Genomic DNA, 23,677 nt, shown 5'->3' on the forward strand with positions numbered 1-23,677 from the left:
CCTTAAATTTCTATGAAATTGTCAAAATTTCCATCGAAATTTTTGATTTCTGTTACCCTAGAAATCAAAATGGTAGTCGATTTCCGTCTTGCATAATTTATGTCGAAATCTCAACGAATCATCCGAAATTTAATGAAATCTCGAAATCTTAGCGTAACTTGTCAAAATTTAACTATAAAATGAAATTTCCTCAGAATTTGAATGAATGATTTAGGAGTGAAGTGAATTTCTCTCTTAATTAATTTTATTGAAACAAAAGGTTATTACAAGTGCTTTTGAAATTATATGAAAAAATAAACTCACAGCAACATTTTAATTTAACCATTCATGTCTAAATTATCACTATTCGTATAATAAATAATATTTAAATGATTTTTGAATTTCATTTGTATTAACAGAATATGTTTAATGTGCATTATCTTACAAATATGTTTGATACATATACTATATGACAACTTGTCCACCTCATACACAACATAGATGTATTTAATTTATAATATATTAGTCTTAAAACTTATATTATTATGTTTGTTAACCATTTCTAAAGTTTCACAAAGAATTCTATGCTTTGCTACTGATTTCCGTTATTTTTTCAAATTGAAATTGAAATTGACATAGAAATTGAAATGTCCGTCGAAATTTCCATACTTTGGGAGCTTCGAAATTTGAGTCAAAATCAAAATTTTCGTTCCTTGCTCACCCCCTTGCTATTTTTTGGGGCACTGCGAGGGAAAGGAACAGGAGAGCCTTAGAAGGAACTGTTTAACCCATTCAGGCTATCATGGACCATTGGAATACTATGATTTCTAGTTGGCACAATGGGCTGGTTGGGACTCTTTTGTAATCGTTGATTTCCTTGACACATTACAGCGAGGGTTATGTTGCTCTTGTTATTTTCTTGGTATGTTGGCAGCCCTTGATTCCTTCTTTTAACAATATTTATTTGCTGACCGAAAAAAATAGTAGTTGCAGTTACAATTTTCCTTTAGAGAGGCATACTGGTTATCCTGTATCCCTCTAACTGACTTTAGTTTGCATAAACATGGCCTCTTTTGATGTGCCACAATGCTTCTATATTTCTTCCGAGATCGACATTCATCCTCTACTTTTCCCCATCAATTAATTACCACTCTTACTCTTAACATTTTTTAGGTCAAAATTTTTCCACTTGTCATCTGAATGTTAAAAAGTTGGAATTTGATGGGACATGCCATTTTGATGAGACTGGTCAATTGCATTTATTATGATCTTTTGCATTTCAAAAGTCTCTTAGCTAATGTGGCTCATTTGTCAATCTCCTGTAGGTTGCTTGAGGGATATCAACCATTTGTACATATTTAATCTCAATAGCACTTCTTTGAAGATTACTAAAGCTTCTCTGCGGTCATTTTTCTTCAATATTCTTCAATTCATGTTTGCTTTAATCAGCTAGATGCTTCTGCTAGGTACACACACATTCTTCGGTTCTTTTCCTTTTTCATGGTAGGGGTTAAAGAAATTACCAAATTTCTAAAACCAGAATAAAATTGAACCATTTTGCATTTTATTCTTGGTTATGGTTTTCAGTTTGCCTTTTTATAGATATTACAAATTGGATTTCAGTTTCAGTTTGGTCTGGAAAGGAGAACCAAACTGATGAACTAATATTTGATTAAGTAAATTTTATAAATGTTTTGACCTAAACATTCTTATTTTTTATTTTTCATTTGTTAAATAATATCACCTTATTCTCATATTTTTACTGTAAATACATTATATGAATGTAGCAAGCAAGGGATTATGTATATAGTGAGGGAGAGGAGGGCCTCCTCTTTAGCCATGACGGCATGACCAATGCGGTACCATATGAGCCTGTTCTCGCTGGAAGATGGAACTGCTTGCTTGGTTCTGATGTATGCCGTAAGAGGCTTTCTTTTGCAAAGAACTCAAATTCCACATCAGTTTTGGTATATGTGGGGCGGTGTCCCCTCTGTCTATAAATTCTATTAAGCCTACCTCCCTCCTTCAGTTCTATGCTCTTTCTTAGGCCTGTGTGAGTACTCCCCTATTTCTTGTTAATTTGTTACCCCCTTCTTCCGGCTTTCAGTGCCATTATTTATTTTCGTAATGGCTTCAAAAGGAAAGCTCATCCTATCCTTTGATTCTAAAAGGAGTTCTGTGCCTTACCTTTCTAAGTACCTTGGCTGTGCACAGGAAGCTGAACATGAGCCTATCCCCTCTTCTTTACATTGTGGCGAACCTATACAGCTATACCTCATAGGGGGTTCACTAGGTGGTTTGAGTTGATGGTGAGTTTTGTATTCATCCTGCAGCCCAACCTACAAATCCCTTTTTGGAGACTGGAAGTTCTTCCGTGAATATATCATTGTCTAGGATTCTATCTGCTCTAACGTACTCTTGCTCCCTGACTCTCAGGGACCTTGAGCTTATTAAGATGGTTTTTCATTCTTTCAGACTTGACCACCTACTCCCTTTTCCATTTGACCAATCTGCTACTTATATCTTCAGTAGGATTTGCTTGTATTAGGATGCTTTTAAAATTGGCATCTTACTCCCTTTTCCTTTTCCAAGACTGTTCCTCCTGGTCAGCTTGTTCAGCTAGCCTCAAATGGCTGGCAAATGCTCTCGGTTTTGTGTATCAGCTTGTGGAGACTGTAGATAAATTTAGGATCGATGTCTTTCTGGATCTCTTTGCTGCAATGAATAACTTGTGGGAAAGGATTGGAAGTAATTTTGTAGTTCTGTACTAGAAAGTGCAGGAGCATTCTTTGGGAGACCCCAGATTCAATTAAGGGGTGGAAGACTAAATTCTTCTTCCTGAATTGGACAAAGATTAGAGGGTGAACTTTCTGGAGTGATCTGGAGGCCTACCCCATGACAATCAACCTATAACTTTCATGTTTTGTGGATATGTTCAACTTGAGCTTTCTTCAAGCCACCCTTGTGGGAGAATGCAGCTGCCAAGAAAGAGGCAGTTAATGAGGCAACCTAGTCAGATTCAAAAAAAAGACAAGGGTAAGAATGTCGTGGTGGCCTCCAACAAGGATGATCCAAAGACTCCTTGTTGCGAAGGAAGAGGAAAGTGGGTGACTGATTCTGGGCCTTAAGCTTCAAATTATAATCCTAATGGCTCTTTTTAGCAACACTTGGTTTCTGAAGGTGTGATGCACATCCCTAGATGGGAGCTCAAGATGGATGGGGGTGGCAGCATTGAACGAGAGGATGTCAAGGCTGATCTGAGGGGTATCATTTTGTTGAGGGATGCAGATACTTGAAGAAAATAGGGGTTTGAACTCAACTTAGCCAACCATTTACTGGCTAGTTAGGGTAAACTCCACTTTCCCTTTGGTTACATGCCGTCACATGTTTGAAGACCATCCATATCTTGTTGTGGGTAGCAAAGTGCAGCAGGGGTGCTTAAAATCTCTGAGTAGGTGAACACGATGGTGGCTTATATGAAAGTGCATGATGAGAAGGAATATAAGCTGAGCTTTTCTGAGACTGTGTTGCTGAGGTGAACTCCGTGGTTACAGATCTAGCTGTGGTGATGACGCTGAGGCTAAGGAGGTAACAGAGAAGGAGTTGGCAAGGGAAGAAAGACTGAGCAGGTATCCATAGAAAAGGCTGTAGCAAAATGGAGGAAGGCTGTTGACTATCAAAATGGAAAAGATTGAGAGGCTGATGAGGGATTTTTTTTGGTCAGATTTAGGGGAGAAGATAGTTCTTGGTTCAATGGGAATCGACGTGTTGGTTGAAGGAATAAGTCAGGTTGGGTCTTGGTAATTTGGTGTCTAAAGACACATGCTTTTGGCTAAATGGTTATATCAGTTTCCCTTGGAGGTGAATTCTCTTAACAAAAAGTAAATATGGAATATAAGATAACGGGTGGGATGCTAATTTGGGGTTAAGAAGTTCTTCAGAGGGTCCTTCACGGTTGATTCTCAGGTTTGTCTTTCTTTTCTTCCTCTTAACAAAGATTCAAATTGGTAGAGGTAATCGTATAAGGCTTTGGGAAGATCTGTGGGTGGGGGGAATGTTTTGTCCTGTTCTTTTGCTCGCTTGTATCATCTTTCTTCTTGCCGTGATTATGTGTTTTCCTTGTTTCTTATTCTTGAGAGGTATTCCTTTTCTTGGGACCTTCATTCAGAAGGGGTTTAAATGTAGAGAGGTTGATGAGCTGTCTGCTTTGCTTGTTCTACTGGAGGGTTGCATATCTCCAGTATATGAGTGGTGGTAGAGTTTGGTCTGGGGATCATTCTTAGGGTTGTTCATGCAAGTATTTCTTTCCTCACCCTGTTAAGGTGGATGTGGATTTTCCTCTATCAGGTTATTTGAGAGACTAAAGTTCCTTTTAAGATACAGGTGCTTATTTGACTAGTGGCGCTTAATAGAGTTAACACCAACAATCTGCTGCAGAGTAGGATGCCTTCTAAAGCCTTGTTTCCCAATATGTGTCTCATGTATGGGAATAGTCCTGAGGAGTGAGGATGCATCCATTTGTTTTACATTGCTCTTTTGCTTGGGATTTGTGGAGTACTCTTTTTGGAAATTTTTGTTTTAGTGTGGGTTTGTCCAAAGTTAGTGAGGGAGCTCCTGGATATATCTTTTACTGGTTTTGGGAAAGTAAGGATGAGAAGAGATTGTGGGAGTCTGTCTTTTTGGTGTGTTACAGGGAATTTGGATGGAAAGGAATGCTAGAATTTTTTCTTGAAAGAGATTTTTAATGGGGCCTCAAGAGGGTTAGGTATTTGGCTTCCTTTTGGGCTCATAGCACAGAATGTTTCGAGGAATGCTGTTTTCAAGATATCAACTGATATTGGTGGCTTAAATTGATATTGTTTTTGATTTTCTTTGTTTTCATGAGTGAGGACTTCTTGTCATTTTATCTGTTTCTCCTCCTAGTTTGGTAAGGCTTCTTTTTCTATCAAAGAAAAAAAAAAAAAACCCTATCATAAGGATGTTGTTTGGAACTCCACTGTCATGTGTCTAAGGGGATTCCACCTTGCAAATTTATCAGCTTCTTATTATGTATCTTCATCTCAATCGCTTATCTTCTTTTATTTCCCTATCTTTGCTTTCTTCCCCTTGCAAGAGAGTGGGCACTCTTAGGATTTTCCTTTTGTGAGGAACCTTACTGAGAAACTAGAGAGACCAATGAGCTAGCCCTTCTGAATTCTGAATCACGTCCTTCACTTTTTTTCAGCTGAAAGGGGAGTGTCAAAAGAGTTTGGGGTTTAGATTCTTTTGGGGATTTTTCTTTTAAGTCTTTGTTTTCCCATTTGACTTGTGTTCCTAATGCTGCTTTTTTTGCTCCTTACTCCTCCATTTGTTAAGCTAAAGTTCCTTCTGAGTTTAGGGCCTTCATGTGGACAGGAAATATTAATACCAAGGACTTGCTCTTGAAATGTAGACCTAACAAGTCTTTATCACCTGATGTGCGGGTCCTTTGTTTGAAGACTTGAGGGACTTGTTCATGCATGTTCTTATATAGTTATTTCCTTTGGAGTAAATTATTTGGTATTTTGGAGAGAACTGGGCGTGCTCTTCTACCTTGGAGGTGTTTTTGCTTTGATATTTATGGGGTTTGCAAAGAGGAAGGAATGATAGCTTTGTGGCAGTGTTTATTACTATCTTTTGGTGTATTTAAGAACTTAGATACTCAACTTGCTTTGAAATAGAGTGCTGTTTTTTGCATTGCTGTGGGTTTTAGTGAATGTTTTCTTTCAGCATTGACATCTGGAAGATGACCCATGGAACTGGGATATTTTGCTTAAGTAGAGCTGATTTGCAATCTTTGTTTCTGGGTTTTTTATTTTTCTCTTTTTCTTTTATTTTGAGAGGATATCTTATCCTCCTCTGTTTTCTTTGATTTTCTTCTTGTACTCTTTTTTACTCTCTCTTCCTCTCTGTAATGAATTTATTTGTTTATCTGAAAAAAAAAAAATTATGCCAACATCAGAACTGGCTCCCTCTTGTCATTATTACACTCAAAATATTTCTAGTATATAGTGTGCTTTAAAATTTATTCTTTTACATCAAATAGATATGAAGTTCTAATGCAATTTTTACTGCTCGTTCGATATTGTTATTTTAAAATACTGTCTCTATGTAATTATATATTAGTTTTTGTGTCAGAGTTAAGACATACTTTTTTTTTGAAAATATGATTTCTTTTACATCAAATAGATGTGAAGTTCTAATGCACTTTTTACTGCTCTAGACATTGTTATTTTAAAATACTGTCATATGTAATTATATGTTAGTTTTTGTGTCAGAGTTAAGACATACTTTTTTTGAAAATATTATTTGCGAGTTTGTATTTCATATTTTTATTCAGATTTATAGAAAAATTATATAGAATTAATGTAGAGGCTTCCTAGATGCTTCTAATCTTTGACATTTCTACATCTCCTACCTTCCCCCTTCAAACTGCACCTGCTTCCGACTCCTTCCTCTGCTTCATGCTACTAGGCTTTGGGTTTCTAATTACTTTCTAGTGTATTTTGAATATTCACGAGTTCTTAAGCTTCTTTTCTTACGTTTTCTTAATTTTTTTTACTTGCAGTTTGGGAAGAAAAGTCACCCAGAATGTGCTCGGTTCTCCCCAGATGGGCAATTTCTTGTTTCTTGCTCTGTTGATGGATTTATTGAGGTATGTATGGGCAAGATTTTTTCCCATAATTAGGTGTGGGTGCGAGTTAGGTGGTGTTTGACTCTTGGAACAATACCAGGTCTGGGACCATATTAGTGGAAAACTCAAAAAGGATCTGCAATACCAGGCTGAAGTGAGTATTTTTTTTTTATTAAATTGCCATATGCTGATATATAATATTATTATTGTACTTCTTGATAATATTGGGCATCATTGCATGGCCCTTGTTTTATTTATTTATGACTTATTTATTTATTTTTGACAACACAATTTATTTTGGAAGGCAAGATTATCTTACTTGTCATGGCATAACTTTGTCTAATAATTGAATATTATGTGTTTAATTGGCTGCACCTGAGAGTTACCTACCATTTCAGTGGATTTTTTTTTACTTAATGATTAGGAAACTTTTTCTTTTTTAATTTTTACTATCCATGCTTGGTTTCAATGCACTTGTTTATTCGACATTTCTTTGCACATTCAAACAAGTTTCTGAATGGAAAAAAATCTGAGTTCTTTTCATTAGCAACCATAAGGGGTTTTGATGAAGCACATCCTTTGGTTAAGGAGGCTACTTCAGACCTTTTATTTTGTTCACAATTTAACTTTTAAAGTTCTTTATCACTTGCGCAGACAGACACAACTAAAGTTGACATTATATGTTTAATGTTGCAAATTCAGAAACATGTATTTATAGCTGGTCAAGGATTTCGGGAAGCTTTTATGCCCAAATCTTCTGCTTCATGCTCACATGAAAGGCCTATAAAATGGTAGAGAAGTGGTTGTGATCACTCTTGTCATGGAAGAACACACAAGCAACCTTGATTGATAAAAAGACATATTTGTGAGATGTCAAAACATTAATTTATATTTATGCAGCCAAATGATTATGTCTACATAGAAGTTTTGACTGGGGAAGAATAATGGAGGTACATCATCTACTTTCTGGGGACACCCAGTGACATGGCTTGGTGTCACGGTCCGACTATTTTCACACCGTTGTGAAGGGCCGTGCGGCGCTAGCTAAAGCACTCTTGCTTAACTAGCCAGCCTATCGTTTACCAACATTCATCCACGAAGCACTTTCATTAACATTCATTCAGATAGCAGTGGAAACAATAATCAATTCATGAAAGCCATGGCAAACAAGCAGTAACATTGAAGCAAACGTAATTCATTAACAAATCCTCCGTTGACATGTTGTACTTAGCGAGGGAGGCAAGTAGGCTAAGCACGTTGACAATTGCTAGTGAATTTTACAATGACTGATGAACACTCACCCTCCCCTAAAGAGGTTTTTATGTAATTATCATCCTGGCACTAGGAAACATCAAAGTGACCGAGGAGTCATACTGCCTTATTTAGCTTACAAAGACTCTACTAGCAGAAAATAACCCTACACTAGTATTTACATGATGGAAACCCATCCTAAGCACACGAGATAAGCGGTCACAGGCAAGCATAATGCCCTGAACAAGCTTAGCTCGTGACATTCTCCCCCACTTATGCGGTCGACATCCTCGTAGACTTTTGGTGATAGGTACTCTTCAACTTTGTCCACGAATGGCTTCAAATCTTCCGCAGAAATTCAGCTGATTTCTCTATCATCAAGGCACTTCCACTTCACTAGGACCTTCTGCCGCTTCTTCCTTGAGAATATGAACTTTCTATCTGCAAGGATCTCTTCAACTTCATGTCTGTCAAGTTGCACTGTCTTCAACTCTGCGCTGTTTGACTGACTTTTGCTCAGGTCGTTGGTGTTGGCGTTGAATGGCTTGAGGTAGTTGACATGAAACTGCGGTCTTCTCTCCTGATCTGCCCACTTCTTCATCTGCTCAGAAGCTTTCTCTAGATAGGCTTGGGCAAAGTCTGCATTCTGTCTCCCTTCATTAGTGAATATGTATGCCCTGGGACTCTTTTGTCTGTACGGCTCGCCCACTGTGTGAGGTAACAGCTGCAGCTGGCCTGTAACAAGCTCAAAAGGGCGCTTGTTGGTTGTTGAGCGCCTTTGGGCGTTGCCACAAAATGGAGCCACATCAAGTAGTTGCACGCCATTCTTCTGGTTGTCGTTGACAAAATGGCACAAGTACTCATCTAGTAGCTCTCTGAATCTCTTCATCTGTCTGTCTGTCTGTCGATGATAACTCGAAGAGATGTCAAGGTGTGACCTGAATATCCTGAAAAACTCTGTTAAGAAGTTGTCAGTGAACATTAAATCTTGGTCACAAATAATAACTTAGGGAACACCCCAACGTTTCACAATAGTCACAAGGAACAATTGTGTCGTCCCCTCTGCCGAACAGTACTTTGGTGTGGCCATGAAAGTACCATACTTCTTCCGCTCCCCCTTGTCTTGTTGGCAAGTGAGACAAGTTTTGGTCTAATCAACCATATCATCCCGCGTGTGCGGCCAATAATACCTCCTCAGTAGTCCTATCATTGGAGTCATTCTCCGCGAATGCAGTATCTAGTAAGGCCAAGAAAGGAACGCAACTCCTTCACTGTCGTGGGGATCTTCCGTTCTTGAATCATCCTTACCTTCTCCATACCCCTCCGGATACGACCTTGTTCAACCACTTGACCAAGGAATTTGTTGCTCCACCGAGCGAAAGAGAAATTTTCCTTATTCACATCCAGACTGTTTCCCCTCAGCCTGTCGTACACCTTCCGTAGATGCTCTTCATGTTTCTTCTGAAACAACACTGATGCTCCCAACGGTGTTTTGGAAGGGCGAACACATCCCGCTTCCGATTCATCAAGTTGCTTCCCCAACTCTACTATCTCTCGAGGCGCAATCCGACATGGCCCTTTAGCAGGTGGTTTCACTCCTGATAACAACTCGATCTCTTGCTCCACAGTCCGTCGTGAAGGCAAATTCTGAGGCAGCTTATCCGGCAACACCTCCTTATCCTTATCCAACACCGCTTGGATGGTCGTAGGCTCCAGCTCTTGGTCTACTTCTTTGTCTACCACCATCGTGGCTAGACGTGTCTGCTCACCCTTACCCAATCCTTCATTGAGTTGTATGGCTGAAAGGGACTTCCCGTCGTCTCCTTTCATTGCAACGACTTGCACCATGCACGAGTGATCTCCCATCAGACACAGGGAACTAGCCAAAGGCATCAGCACTGCCCTCGTCCCCCTTAGGAACTCCATTCCTAGAATGACTGGAAAGTCATCCAATGGCACCGTTGTGAAATTCGTATGACCTTCCCACTGTCCAAGCTTTATAGCCACTTGCTTGGCTACTCCTAGAGTAGGCTGGGCCATAGAGTTAACTGCTTTCATGCATCCTATATCCTTCTCTAAGGATAAGTTGAGTCTCCCTGCTTCCAACTGTGAAACAAAATTATGAGTAGCCCTTGTATCCACCATAGCGCGAGTACTCTTCCCATTTATCCTCAAGTCCACAAACATTAACCCTTTTGCTCGTGTAACTTTCAGTGTTTTTGCCTGCTTTTCCAATGCGTTCACCAGCCGCACTGAACCCACTCTCGGGGCATCATCCTCTTCCACATCGTCTTCCACTGCCTGTTTTACAATGGAAGCCTGTAAGGCATTAAGTGATGCTTTGTGAGGGCACTCAAAAACTCTATGAGGATCTCGACACAAGAAACACTCAAGTTTACTCTTCCCCTTTCCATTGGGTGTGTTGAACCCTTGAGACGACGAAGCTTCCTTTGAGGTTGATGATTTAGAGTCGGCTCCCCCACTCTTGGGTTTGCCATTCTTGAAAGACTTTCCACTGTTTCCCTCTTCGTCAAACCGTTTGGACGAAGCGGTCTCATCACCAGTGTAGTCTGTCAAGCGTTCGGCAGCCGCTTGTGCAGTTGACAAGTCTTGAACTCTTTGTCTATAAAGTTCAGTTCTTGCCCATGGTTTCATCCCCTCAAGAAAATAGAACAACTTGTCCTTCTCCGACATATCCCGAATATCCAACATTAAAGCAGAAAATTGTTTCACATATTCGCTGATTGACCCCGTATGCTTGAGATCTCTCAGTTTTCTCCTTGCATTATACTCAACATTTTCAGGAAAGAATTGGGCCTTGAGCTCTCTCTTCAAGTCTGCCCAACTATCAATTACACAGCTTCCATTTTCAATTTCTATGTACTTGGTACGCCACCACAGTTTGGCATCACCAATGAAGTACATGGTCGTAGTATCCACCTTTGCCTGTTCTGAGGCCATCCTCACAACGCGAAAGTACTGCTCCACATCAAACAAGAAGTTCTCTAACTCCTTGGCATCTCGGGCACCCCCATACGTCCTGGGTTCTGGCACCTTGGTTTTGCTAACTCCCGAAGTGTTGGAGTTCCCCATAGCAAGAACCATTACATTCATCTTTGCATCCAGATCAGCCATCCGCGCCTGCAAAGCTTCCACTGTGTGGCGAAAGTCCTCTGACAAGTCACCTAGCAAACCTGTTTGATGTTTTTGTGATCCCATCACCTCATCAACAAGTTCCCTCATCTGGGCCACCTCTGCGGCCATAGTGTTGGTTGTTGTCTCAACCTGTGCTTCCAGCACGTTGATCCTCTCAGCAGTGTTTGGTGCCATGGTTACTTACCAAAGCTTCCCAAATCCAACAACGAAGGCAATCGAATTCACGTAGTAACTCAACCTTGGGCTCTCACCAAGTGTCACCGACTTGGCTCTGATACCAAATGTCACGGTCCGACTATTTTCACACCGTTGTGAAGGGCCGTGCGGCGCTAGCTAAAGCACTCTGTTTAACTAGCCAGCCTATCGTTTGCCAACATTCATCCACGAAGCACTTTCATTAACATTCATTCAGATAGCAACGGAAACAATAATCAATTCATGAAAGCCGTGGCAAGCAAGCAGTAACATTGAAGCAAACGTAATTCATTAACAAATCCTCCGTTGACATGTTGTACTTAGCGAGGGATGCAAGTAGGCTAAGCACGTTGACAATTGCTAGTGAGTTTTACAATGACTGATAAACACTCACCCTCCCCTAAAGAGGTTTTTATGTAATTATCATCCTAACACTAGGAAACATCAAAGTGACCGAGGAGTCATACTGCCTTATTTGGCTTACAAAGACTCTACTAGCAGAAAATAACCCTACACTAGTATTTACATGATGGAAATCCATCCTAAGCACACGAGAGAAGCGCTCACAGGCAAGCATAATGCCCTGAACAAGCTTAGCTTGTGACACTTGGTTATGATTAGGAATGATGAATTTTAAGAAGTTTGAATTTGAAGTTAAGTCATATGAGTTCATTCCTGTTAGATCTAATAAAAAGGTTTATGGCTTAATAGACACTCTGAATTGTGTACTATTCAATTGTCTAATGTGCAGTTCACCGGGCTTCCAGCAGATCAATGTATAACTACTTGATTGACAGATTCTTGTTTTCTATCGAGTGGGAGGATATATTTCCCAATTTTTCTCAGAGGTGTTTCTTAGGGAGGTGTTTGATCATTTCCTTATTATATTTAGGTCCAGTCCTATCATATGGGTGCCGCACCTTTTAAGTTTGAGAATATGGGGTGGTATCTTTTTGGTTTTACGAAGTGGTCAAGTTCTGTTGAGGGGAGTTTGTTGTTGAAGGGTGGTAGGATTATTGTAGATTTGAAGTTTATTAAAGAAAAAAAGTGAAAGCTTGCAACTTGGAAGTGTTCGCTGATGTGAGAGCTAAAAAGAGTGATATCTTGCAGGAAATTGGAAGGTGGATTGGTTGGAAGCGGAGTGTTCTTTTTCAGAGGATTTGGTTAGTAGAAGAGCACGGTTTTTGAATGAGTTTGATAAGATTATTTTGAGGAAGGAGGTAAGTTGGAGGCAAAAGACTAAACTAACATTGGTGAATAGGGCATTTGTAGCACTGGGTTCATCATTAAAGAACTATAAATCAAAGGGACTTTAGGCATTAAAGCTGAGTCGGATATTCTTTCCTGCTGTGTCAGTGGCTGAGCCTGGTTTTTGTAGTAGCCCCTTTTACATATTTAGGTGTTCCCCTAGTGGTAATCCTATATTTGTTTCCTTTTGAGACCTGGTATTAGAAATGGTCTATAGGAGGTTGGATGGAGGGGTGTTTACTTCACAGTAGGGCTCTGATTACTTGTATTTAAACTTGGCTTTCTTGTATTGCTTTGTATTATTTGTCTTTTTCTAGGATTCCAGTGTTCATTGCTTTAGGTTAGAAAAGCTAGGTTAGAAAAGCTGACGTGAGTTGTTTTGTGGCATGGGGTTCGTGATGGTGAAAGAATTTAGCAGCTTTTATCTAGGCCTAAGATTTTTTTTTTTTTTGGGGTGGTGGTGGTGGGGAGGGGGATGCCATGGGAGTTTGGACAAGTGCTGGTTGGTGTCTAAAAACTTCTCTTTTTGTGGGGAGTGGTTATGGCAGTTCATTTTAGAGCTTACTTCCCTTTAGCATAAGGTAATCTGTAGCTAATATGGGCTTTAGCAGAATGTGGGCAGAATGCTAAAGCAGGTGCTCTTAGCCATGTGAGCCATTGGAAATTTGTTTCTTAGATTTCATGCCCCCTTTTTTTCCCCACATGAGAGGCATAACATTGGAATACTTGAGAGGGTTTGGTTTTGGGATGAACTTTGGGTTGGGAATGCTGCTTTTGTTTAGGTTTTCTATATCTATATTCTCTTTCAGTTCTTCATGATTCTCCTATTTTTGAGTTTTTCCTTGGTTAGAGGAATTTGATTTTTTGAAATTTTCATTCAGCTAGAAATTGATGAAAGGAACGCTGATGATCTTATTTTGTTGTTGGATTCATTTGATTCCTTCAGCCCTTTCTGAGGGTAGGGATAATATAAAATGAGTTTTGTGCTTTTTTATGAACTTTCCTTTTGAGTCAGTCTTTGCCCACTTGATCTATAATCGCAATCCTGCTTCTCTTTTCGTGTTAACTCTTTTATTTGAAAGTCTTAGTTTCCCTCTAAAATTAAGGCTTTCACCTGGATTGCAGTCCTTGAAAGAATCAATACTAAAATCTTCTGTAGAGAAGAAGATCAGATGAAGCTCTATGTCTTAATGTTGTGTGCTATATTATCATAATATGGAGACTGTTTCTAACTTACTCTTAGATTGTCTCTTTTAATGGGAAATCTGGAATAATTTGTTTGAATTTTCTCTTGCGGGCATTTGGTCTCTTTTTTCAATAAATAAGGAAATTTATTGTTAGAGATAAGAATGTACAACAAAAGAAAAAAGTGGAAAAGACAAGAAAAGCGGGAGCATAAGAAATCCTCCCTTTAAAACAAAAACAAAAAATTGCACCAGGAGATCATCATAGTCTGAAAGCCAAGTCAATGAAGCAGAGCCAATCAGTCCCGCTGCAGGTCTCCCAGAGAACATGATGAAAACAGCCATTAGTTGGCACCCACAATGGTGCAAGATAAACCACTCTACTCCAAACCAAATTATTAGCTGTGTCTACCACTTCGAAAATTCTGGCGCTTTCTCTCCAACCAAAGACACCAAATAACAGCCATAATAGTGCATCGCCATAAGGCTTTCCTATCCCTCCTTTTTTCCAAAACCTCTAAAAGTGATAGAGCAAAAAGCCTTCAAAGTGGAGGGACAAATTTAGTCTTCACCACAGAACCAAATAGTTTATTCCAGATGTCCCAGGTAAAGGGGCAATAAAGAAACAAGTGTGAGCTAGTCTTCCCACTACACAAACAAAGGACACAAACATCCTGTGATAGGGCCCTATGGTCTTCTCTTCTGAAGCACATCATTTATATTTTTTGATTGTAAACGAAGAAGAGTTTCATTAATAGAATAAAAATATACAGCCAGGAGAATAAGACAGCTCCTTAACCTGGTCTGGAAAATCCTGATAAAAAACACAAAGAAATAACCTGAAAATTAAAAAACAAGGAGAGAAAAACCAACTCGAACCAACATTCCAACAAACATAATGCCTATTGTGCTAAATATGCCAATTGCACTGAATATTAGAAAAGCTCACCCCCTTAAAATTGCCTTGCTCCACATGGCAAAGAGGGGCCAAACAACGTATCTTTTTGCAGACCAGCAAATGAGATGACTTCTTCTCTAGAAAAAAATACGTGCATTATGCTGTCCACAGCCCCCCAAAAGACTGCAAAAAAAGCACATTGTCAGAGTGCTGCCCTTTCCTTTTCCTGCCAAAACCAGCAAAAGAAACAGTCAGAAAGTCCTCCACTGCCCCTGAACTCCCCCAACATTCTCCTAAAATACCAAGTAGCTTATTCCATCCCTCCAAGCATAATCACAATGAATGAACAAATGCGATGCAGGTTCTGAACAAGTAAAATAAAGAGCACAGATGTCTGGATATGTAGCCTTAAAAGGTCTCCTAACCTGCAGCACATCATTTGCATTAGTTCTATCAAGTACGACAGTCCAAATAAAAGCTTTTATTTTTGAGGGAGCTTTAGCTTTCCAAATCGAAGAGTTCAAACCCAAAGGATCCTCATTAGGGTTGCTAGTCAAATAAGAGAAAAAATATTTACAAGAGATTCCTGGAAGCATACAAACTCCAAACCCTTTTATCAGTCCCCAAATTAACATGAAAAGAATCAAGCAAACTGGTTAAAAGAGCCAACTGATCAATCTCTCTATTGTTGAAATTTCTCACAAAATGGAAATTCCAAAAGAGACTATCCCTTTTAAAAGAAAAAAAAAATCAAAAAATAGGGGTGTCGTGAAGAATAGAGACTTGATAAAGACAGGGAAAAGCAATAACCAATGGCATCTCCCCAATCCAAAGGTCCTCCCAAAAACGAATTCGCTCCTTGTTACCCACCATGTACTGGATTCTAGGAAGGCAATAATCATAAATCTGAGTTATAAACTTCCAAGGACTTGCATGAGTAATATTAACCCCAACTTTAGCATCCCACCCATTCTGTAGTAGACCAAATTTACTACAAATTACCTTATGCTAAAGAGAATTAGATTCTAAAGGAAAGCCGCATGACCATTTCCCCACCAAAGAAATGTTTTTGGACACCAAATTACCAAGACCTAGACCTTCCTCTTTTTAAACTCACACAGAGTCTCTCAACCTACAAGGTGATCTCTTTTACTCTCTCCTCCACTCAATCACAAGGATTCCCTCATTGATTTCTCAAGCTTGCGTCCCACTCTCACAGGAATTTTAAAAAGAGAAAGATAATACAATGGAATGGAAAAAGATATGCATGGATAAGAGTAATCTGACCTCCTAAGGTGAACAACGCTCCTTTCCACCCATCCACTCTCCTAGCCACACTCTCAAAAACAGGATCCCAGAAAGAATCAGTAGTAGGATTGCCGCCTAAGGGAAAACTGCCAATTCAAAACTGCACAACCCATAAGCTTAACAAAAGGGCCAACATTAATGCCAAGGCTCACCAGACCACTCTTGGAAAAGTTAATCATTCAAACCAGAAGCTTTCTCAAAAACTTGAAGGATAGCAAATTAGAAAAAAACAACCCATGCTATCTGTGACGAAGAGAATAGTATAATCTGCAAATTGTTGATGTGAAATCACTGAAATGACACCTCCTCATTTCCCACATAGTATAATCTGCAACTTGTTGATGTGAAATCACTGAAATGACACTTCCTCATTTCCCACCTTAATCCTCCCCAATCAACTCCTCTCTCAATTTTCCTGCTCAAACCATCAACTACAATAGTTAAGAGAAAAAGGGAGAGGGGATCCCGCTGTCTAATACCCGTGGACGCATGAAACCAAGGCCCAGCCTCACCATTAACTAAAACAGAGAGGGCCACAGGAGATAAGCATCCTCTAATCCAATTCCTCCACCTCAGACCAAAGCCTTTTCTATCCATAACCTTGTCCAAGAGGCTCTAGTTCACCCTATCATAGGTTTTTTCAAAATCCAGTTTTAGCACTAAACCCCTCTTTTTCCTATGGACAGCATCTTCAACTACCTCATTAGCTATCAAAGTAGCATCAAGGATCTGTCTATTTCCTGTGGAAGTGCTCTGGCTAAGAGAGATAATGTCCTCCAAAATAGTAGTCAATCTCTTAGATGATACCTTAGTCAAAATCTTATAGACACTTGTGACTAAGGTAAGTGGTCTAAAATCTTTGATTCACGGCACAATCATTTTTAGGCACCAGGTTGATAAAAGTACAATTTATGCTCCTTCCTACTATCCCATTATCAAAAAATTCATGAAAAACTTTGAGCGGGTCTCCCTCCAGAATATCCCAACAATCCTGAAAGAAAGTCATGGTAAAACCATCCAACCTAGGGGCCTTCTCTCTATCCCTTTCAAAAACTGAAATTTTAATCTCTTCTTCTTCCTCAAAGGGTCTCTCTAGCCAGGTTGCTTTATCAGCTGATATAGGACACGAGTCCAGCCCCTCAATCATAACTCTCCCTTTATCCTCCTTTGAAAAGAGATTCCTATAAAAATCAGTAGTCAGCCCCAGAATATGATTCAAATCCCTAGTAATCTCCTCTATCATCCTCAATCTCTTTAATAAAATTCTTTCTTCTCCTACCATTAGCCACCCTGTGGAAGAATATGGAATTACAGTCCCCACTCTTGGCATGATTCGTCCTAGATTTTTGCCTCTAGCTCATCTCTTCCCTTAAAACAACCTGCTTAAAACTGTTTGGACAACTGGCTATGTCTTCCAGCAATGCCCTCAGAAATAAGATTCTCCTCAGTTAGTCTATCAATCGCCCCCAATTCCTCAACAATATTCTTTTTCCTACATCTAACATCACCGAAGGTCTCAATATTCCAAGTTTTCAATTCTCTTTCAAATTCTTAAGTTTTTTCATAAAACAAAAACCTTCCCATCCTTCATCAGTGTACTCCCCCTGCGAACTCCTCAAACCTCAAAAATCAGCATGAGTAAGTCACATATTTTCAACCTAAACAGAGTTGGCCCCATTTAATAGGATCAGATTCAAGAATCAAGGGGCAATGGTCAGAAACAACTCTAGGGAGTACTTCTGGAGTAAAAGTTGGAAAAGTATCTTCCCAGTCTGTAGTAAGCAGGAACCTATCAATACTAGTAGCTATAGATCTACAGCCATCAGTGAACCTAGTAAAGTGAGCATTAGAAAGAGCAATGTCCCTCAATTCACAATCCCTAATAAATATATCAAAACCCTTCACGCTTCAAGTAATTCTTGAGCCTCCCAATTTTTCATTTGCTAATCAAATGACATTGAAATCTCTCCCCAAACACCAACTAGGGGAACACATGCCATGAACCACGGCTAACTCATCCCAAATAATACTTCTCAGCCGAGGATCATTTGAGACCATAAATCGAGGTAAACCACCATTGACCCTTGCCTATAATTTCTAGGTGAGCTGACACAGAAAAGGAACCAATGAGAACATCAATTTGCTAGCAAATCTGGTATCCCAAATAATAACTATGCCCCCCCTGAGGAACCAGTAGATGCTAACAACACCCAGTCTTTAAATCTAGTATTACAAATGCTCCTAACAAGAAAACCATCCACCATCTCCAATTTAGATTCTTGCATCATAACAATGTCAGGGGCAGCCTTGACTATTATATCTTTAATCTGACAATGTTTATCAAGAGAGCCAAACCCCCCCAATAATTTATGCAAGAGGCTAATTTTTGCTATTCTTTTTCCAATTTTTTTTTTTTTGCTTCATAAGTACTAGGGGACATTGCCACTTTGACAACCTGGCCTCATGGGTTAACCCCGGAGCACCCCAATTTATCTAAAAGGTCATGTGGGTTTCGGCTGTCTCTCTCACCTCCCAGTGGGTCAATGATTAAAGTCCCTCCCATGGAATAGAAATCTCTTTGGCAAGAAAGATAATTTGTTTCAGTTAGATTAGCCCCAGGCATAGGTAGGATGCCTTCGTCAGAGTTAAATGACTCATTATGAACATCAGAAGTTACAAACCCAGAATTTAGATTGAGAGGAGAACACCACAAAGATTTCCTCAAGAGATTATCAGCAACCAAAGCTTCCTTATAAAAATGATTCTTTGAATCTATTGAAAAACTTGAAGAAACATACCAGATTGATCAGAATAAGACGACTTGATCAGAGTCCCTACCTCCTTCGAGAGTGCATTTTGTGTTGATTTAGCAGTTTGATACTTGCTCAAATAGTTCTTTGAATTTGCAGCATCCTCTGAATTAACTGTATCTTTCAACTGAGATGAAGGAAAGCCTACATCCTCATATTCCCAAATCTGTTCCAGTAGTAGATTATTGTTGTTTTCGTAGTTCATACCATTCTTCCTCTTCATTATCCCAGTCAGATATATGATCCATTTGTTGATTATCCGACAACACCGCCTGCCTGTTTCCTTGCTTGTATGAATCTGTATTTTCCATACTCAAAGCCCTGCCTGAATTCTTGCTGCTTATTACTCCAGTTTCAATATTATTTTCTGCATATAATGCCTTCCTTGCATATTCTTCACATGACAAATCTCTCTGAAAATTCTGCTGTATCCACAACACACTCCTGGTTGATCTGATTAGGTGCTTGAAATGCAACACCTTTCCTGGACTTCTCCTTCTGAATTTGTGAAATTGGCGAAAATTGATTGCCCTCCTTGTTTAAAATCAACTGCTGCTCTGACCTTCCCATCTCCCTTTATTGTTTATGTTCAGGCCCCCATCATAAGAAGAATCCCCTTCAGGGCCTGGGTTTTTAATGACCCGGGACTTTTCCGTATCTGTCCAAGCTAGACTAGCCCATTTACCCACCTTGAGCCTAACAGGTAGACCGGTTCCAAACATAGGCCCCCTGGTCCAAACTGTGTACTGAAAAAAATATTTTCTATATTAATGACTTTCAGCCCATTTTTAAGAGAATAAAATTTAACATTTGAACGAGCTTTACGTCTGAAAATAGTCTGAGAATCACTCCCTCCCTGATTTCCTCCTTCCATTTCTGGCGATTTGCCTTGTTGAGTTTTCCAGCTAGTTTCACCAAAAGATTTCCAGTTATGATCACCACAACCTCCATGCTTTACCATATCTGCAAAGCAGAACTCACTTGTGAGCCCATTAAACTTGAGATTTCTGCCTTCATTTTCACTACGTCTCTTGATCCACAGTTTTTGCAAGAGTGACCTTGATTCTGTTGAAACCGTTATTACTTCACCTTCTAACAAAATTTTGCAAAAGGACCACCAAGTGGAAGCCTCCTTACCCTCTGGAATTCTTATGGAGAATCTTCCCCTGGAATAAAAGAATTTCTCTATGACAATCAGGCGTTCAAATTTATTTGATATCAGCCGCATGCTCAGTGATCCTCCTGGATTTTTTTTTTGTTTTTACCCAAGGATACTGAGAATTTTGTGTCCAGATTTTGCTGAACTGGCGTTGAGTCAACTTCGTCATCTGCCAATAATGTGCATCTGAATGCTCTAGCTTCAGATCTTCCCCCATTCTGAGCGCATGCGAATTGGGGACCCAGTCGAAGGAGGACACTGTCCTATCAATAGTGATAGAAAAGCCATGACTGAGGATTGCTTATGGTCAAAGAAAACCAAAAGAAGCTGTCGGAGGTTCTCATCAAAATGGCTTGAGTGTACTCTGAAAACCAGCGAGGAGTTGCTTAAAAGCCTTTCCCAAATGTGAGAAATAAAGGACAACACAATGTGGTAGGTTGACCAGACTCTGATAGCCAAGTAGAATTTGCTGAAAGAGGTTCTGGAAATGAAGAGAAGCTATAGCGGAAAATAGGTTATCAAAAGAGAAGGCGACTAGGTGTGAAGGACAGAAAGATTATTGGCTTATGATTTCCAGACAAAGGGGTTGGGAATGGGAAGGTTAGAGTTCTGTCATGATAGATATTCCCAGGTCGTGAGTTGGCATGATGGAGATGATGAGGAGAATCATTGGTGAGGAGAGTCATTGTCTTGAATGACCCAAGCAAGGAGAACCGTAGAATTGAAAGGTATCTACCAGAAGGAACTAGGGTTTTGAGCCTGTGAAACTTAACAGAAAAGAGAGATCATTAGAAATGCAAATGGAACATTAAACCCTAGTGTAGAGCTTCAAGCAGCGCAGAAGGATTGATGGCACTTTGAAACCATAGTGGGTCCAAAACCCTGTTTTTTTTTTCCATTAATTATGGTCAGGAAAAGGAAGAAAAGGGTATTCCTTAAAGATTTGGAGATGGGATGTTAGAGGATTAGGTGATAGTATCAAAAGAGAAGTGATTAGGGAGGTGTTGTTAGGGTTAGGCCTGATATTGTTTTTATTAAGTGTTGAAAACAAAAGTCAGAAATGAAAACTAACTCTAAATACTGAATTCTGGGAACATGTTTGGTTAATGTTTCCAAAACTGAAACAAAGTAAAAGACCTAAGGGGATGTTAGTATCATTTATGTCATTTGTTTTCGTTGCTGTAAAGTGAAAAAACAAATTATGAGTCATGAAAATGTGTTTGCGTACGTTGCTAGTTTTCTATTTCTGTTTTCAGTTTTTAATTGTTTTAATATCTAGAATTAAGTTTTTGTGGATTAAGTCATTCATTTAATACATAATTCATAATTAAATAAAAATAAAATTACATAATTTTTAATTAAAATAAAAATATAATGATATTAAATAAAAATGTCCATAAATTTATAAAGGGCATTAAAAAAATATCTTTACTAATTTCCAATTGTCATGTACAATAAGATTGTTTTTTTAGCACTAAAAGTGAGTTTTAAACTATAAAATTTAAGTAAAATAGGTATAATTTGTTTAATTTTTTTTTTAATTTGTACCCGTTTTTGTATTTTTATTGTTTTCATCATATTTTTAATTTTTATTTGATTTAAGGAAAGAATTAGCATTTGTTCAAACAAAATTTTAATTTGTTTTAGTTTTAGAAATATTAACCAAAAAATGTTGCTGGTCTTCGGTTTTTAGTTTTGTTTCTTGTTTTTGGTTTTTGTTTTCATAATTTTTGACGGTGATACCAAATGATCCCCAAGTGAACGCATGCTCATTTTTGTTCTTAGATGAAATTATATATATGCATATATTTATGTATGTATGTATGTATGTATGATTCGTATATCGAAAATACAAAAGAATACAAATTAAGAAATTTTATAATAAAGGATGGAAATTAATTATAATTTACCTAATAATTATATTTTAAAACTTATTTTTTGTACTTCAAGAATAATCCTATTGTATGTGAAGGTTGAAAAATTGTGAAAATATTTTTTGACTGATTTTAGTTTTTTTTTTTTTTTCAAAATTTTAAGATATTGTAGGGACTCAAACTTATTTCATAAATTCACATATATTATTTTAATTTTTTAATTTAAAATTTGTGCACGCAATGATTTAACTGCAAAAGGGAATTTTGGATATCAAAGTACTATGGCAACAAACAAGGTTTTCAGAAGTTACAACAGCAGAAAAATATATAATAGAAACTAAAGTCTAGCAAGGCAGACAAATGTGTTGGCACTTGTCACCACTTGTTTGTTCATTATACTTAATGAAAAACGAGCCCCTAAGAGATTTGTTGATGAGTTGAGTTTTGATAGGAACTTTTGGGAATTTAAATTCAAAGATTGAGCATGGCTGCCTTCTTCTGGTGCCTCTGGGGTTATGTTAATTGTTTGGGATTCCATATTTGCTTCCAAATTTTAAGGTGGATCCCTTGTTGGGTTTTATTTATTTATTAATTTATTTTTTGTGTTGATCCTCCTTAATGTTACAGGAACAAGGGAGTGGTGGTTCACTTATGTATATGGTTCTGCTCGCCATTGTTATGGATCCTTCTGGGTTGAGCTTGGGGATTTATACAGATTGTGGGTTCTTGTTGATGTTTGAGGGGCAGTTTTAATGTCATTAGGGCTTGCATGAAAAGTTGAGGGATTCTAAGGTCACATGTAGTACAAGTTGCTTTGATTGGTTTATTAGGGATTGTGAGTTGAAAGACACTCCTTTGTTTAATGCTTGGGTTATTTGGATTGCTTCAGGCAGTAGGCAGGTTGCTTGTTGTCTTCATTGTTTCTTGTTGATTATTGCATGGAATTGTATTTTTCCTAATTTAGTTTAGGAGGTTTAATGGTAGAGAACATCAAGAGGACATGTATGGTCAAGATTAATGCAATTTAAGTCGATTACTTGATTTTAAAACATTTTTTTTGATTTTTTCTATTTTTTAAATATTTTCTACTATTATATTTATCTGGTGCTAATTTTTGTAGATTTTAGGTGTCTAGCAATTTGGAAAGTAGTATTTAGTTTTCTTAGGTTCCCTTAAATATTTTCTTGATTCCCAAGCATGCTAGGCCTGAGTTAAATATTATGAATTGAGGTTGTTTAGGGTTTATCCCTTGTTTGTAAGGAGGTAGGTAGGTTCTGTATTTGGAGCATTGAATGACAAGCACCATCACTATACTATTCCTGTCATCATCATTACAACCTACATTTCACCATCTTCAATCACTTTTGCAACACAATCTCCGATCTTATTGTCAATTGTGTCATGTCCCCGTTTCTGCATAACTCTATGGTGATCTAACCTAATTCCTTCTCTCAGTTAGCTAAAAATAGAAAAAAGAAGTCCTTGTGCCCAAGCAAAGGGGATTTCGTTGCTTAAGCCATCGAGGAAGCTATTTGTAACTTGCTGGAGTTGCTGCTGTCATTGACAAATCTTGAAGCTCTGATCCTCTCTATTAATCATCATCGACAAGTTGAAGTCCTACCTTAACTGCTAGACTCTTCAGCTGCTCACAAAGGTCCACCTGTCACCACAAAATAGAGGAGCCTCTCTTGCCTCATCTCACATCATTATCCTTGACAAACCACTAGCGACTTCATTCTTGCTTGTTCCTCCCCTTGACCATTTATTGTAGTCCCCAACTCCCTCCAATGTTGCCCAACTCCTTCATCCCTTCGAAGAGGGGTCATGAAGTTCATGGAAGCCAGCAATAGAAGAGATGCTTTCTTTCTCTTAACCTGTGCCATAACCAGTCAAATGCCATATTGCCGATCTCGTCTTTAACCAATTTAACTGAATCAGGCCAGTCTAATGAACTGAATTGATT

At 38.6% G+C, this 23,677-nt stretch overlaps 1 protein-coding gene across 1 annotated transcript in view; it reads left to right on the forward strand.

Annotated features, from left to right (window-relative positions):
* Window positions 1-23,677, forward strand: part of LOC131152964 (suppressor of mec-8 and unc-52 protein homolog 1) — a 97,239-nt gene that overhangs the window by 19,526 nt on the left and 54,036 nt on the right. The window contains exons 7-8 of the mRNA XM_058104948.1: window positions 6,566-6,652; window positions 6,732-6,785. Coding sequence (XP_057960931.1) covers window positions 6,566-6,652; window positions 6,732-6,785 — 141 coding nt within the window. The remainder of the gene's footprint in view (window positions 1-6,565; window positions 6,653-6,731; window positions 6,786-23,677) is intronic.

This window comes from Malania oleifera, chromosome 4 (genome assembly GCF_029873635.1).
Source record: "Malania oleifera isolate guangnan ecotype guangnan chromosome 4, ASM2987363v1, whole genome shotgun sequence".
In the NCBI taxonomy this organism is placed as follows: Eukaryota; Viridiplantae; Streptophyta; class Magnoliopsida; order Santalales; family Ximeniaceae; genus Malania; species Malania oleifera.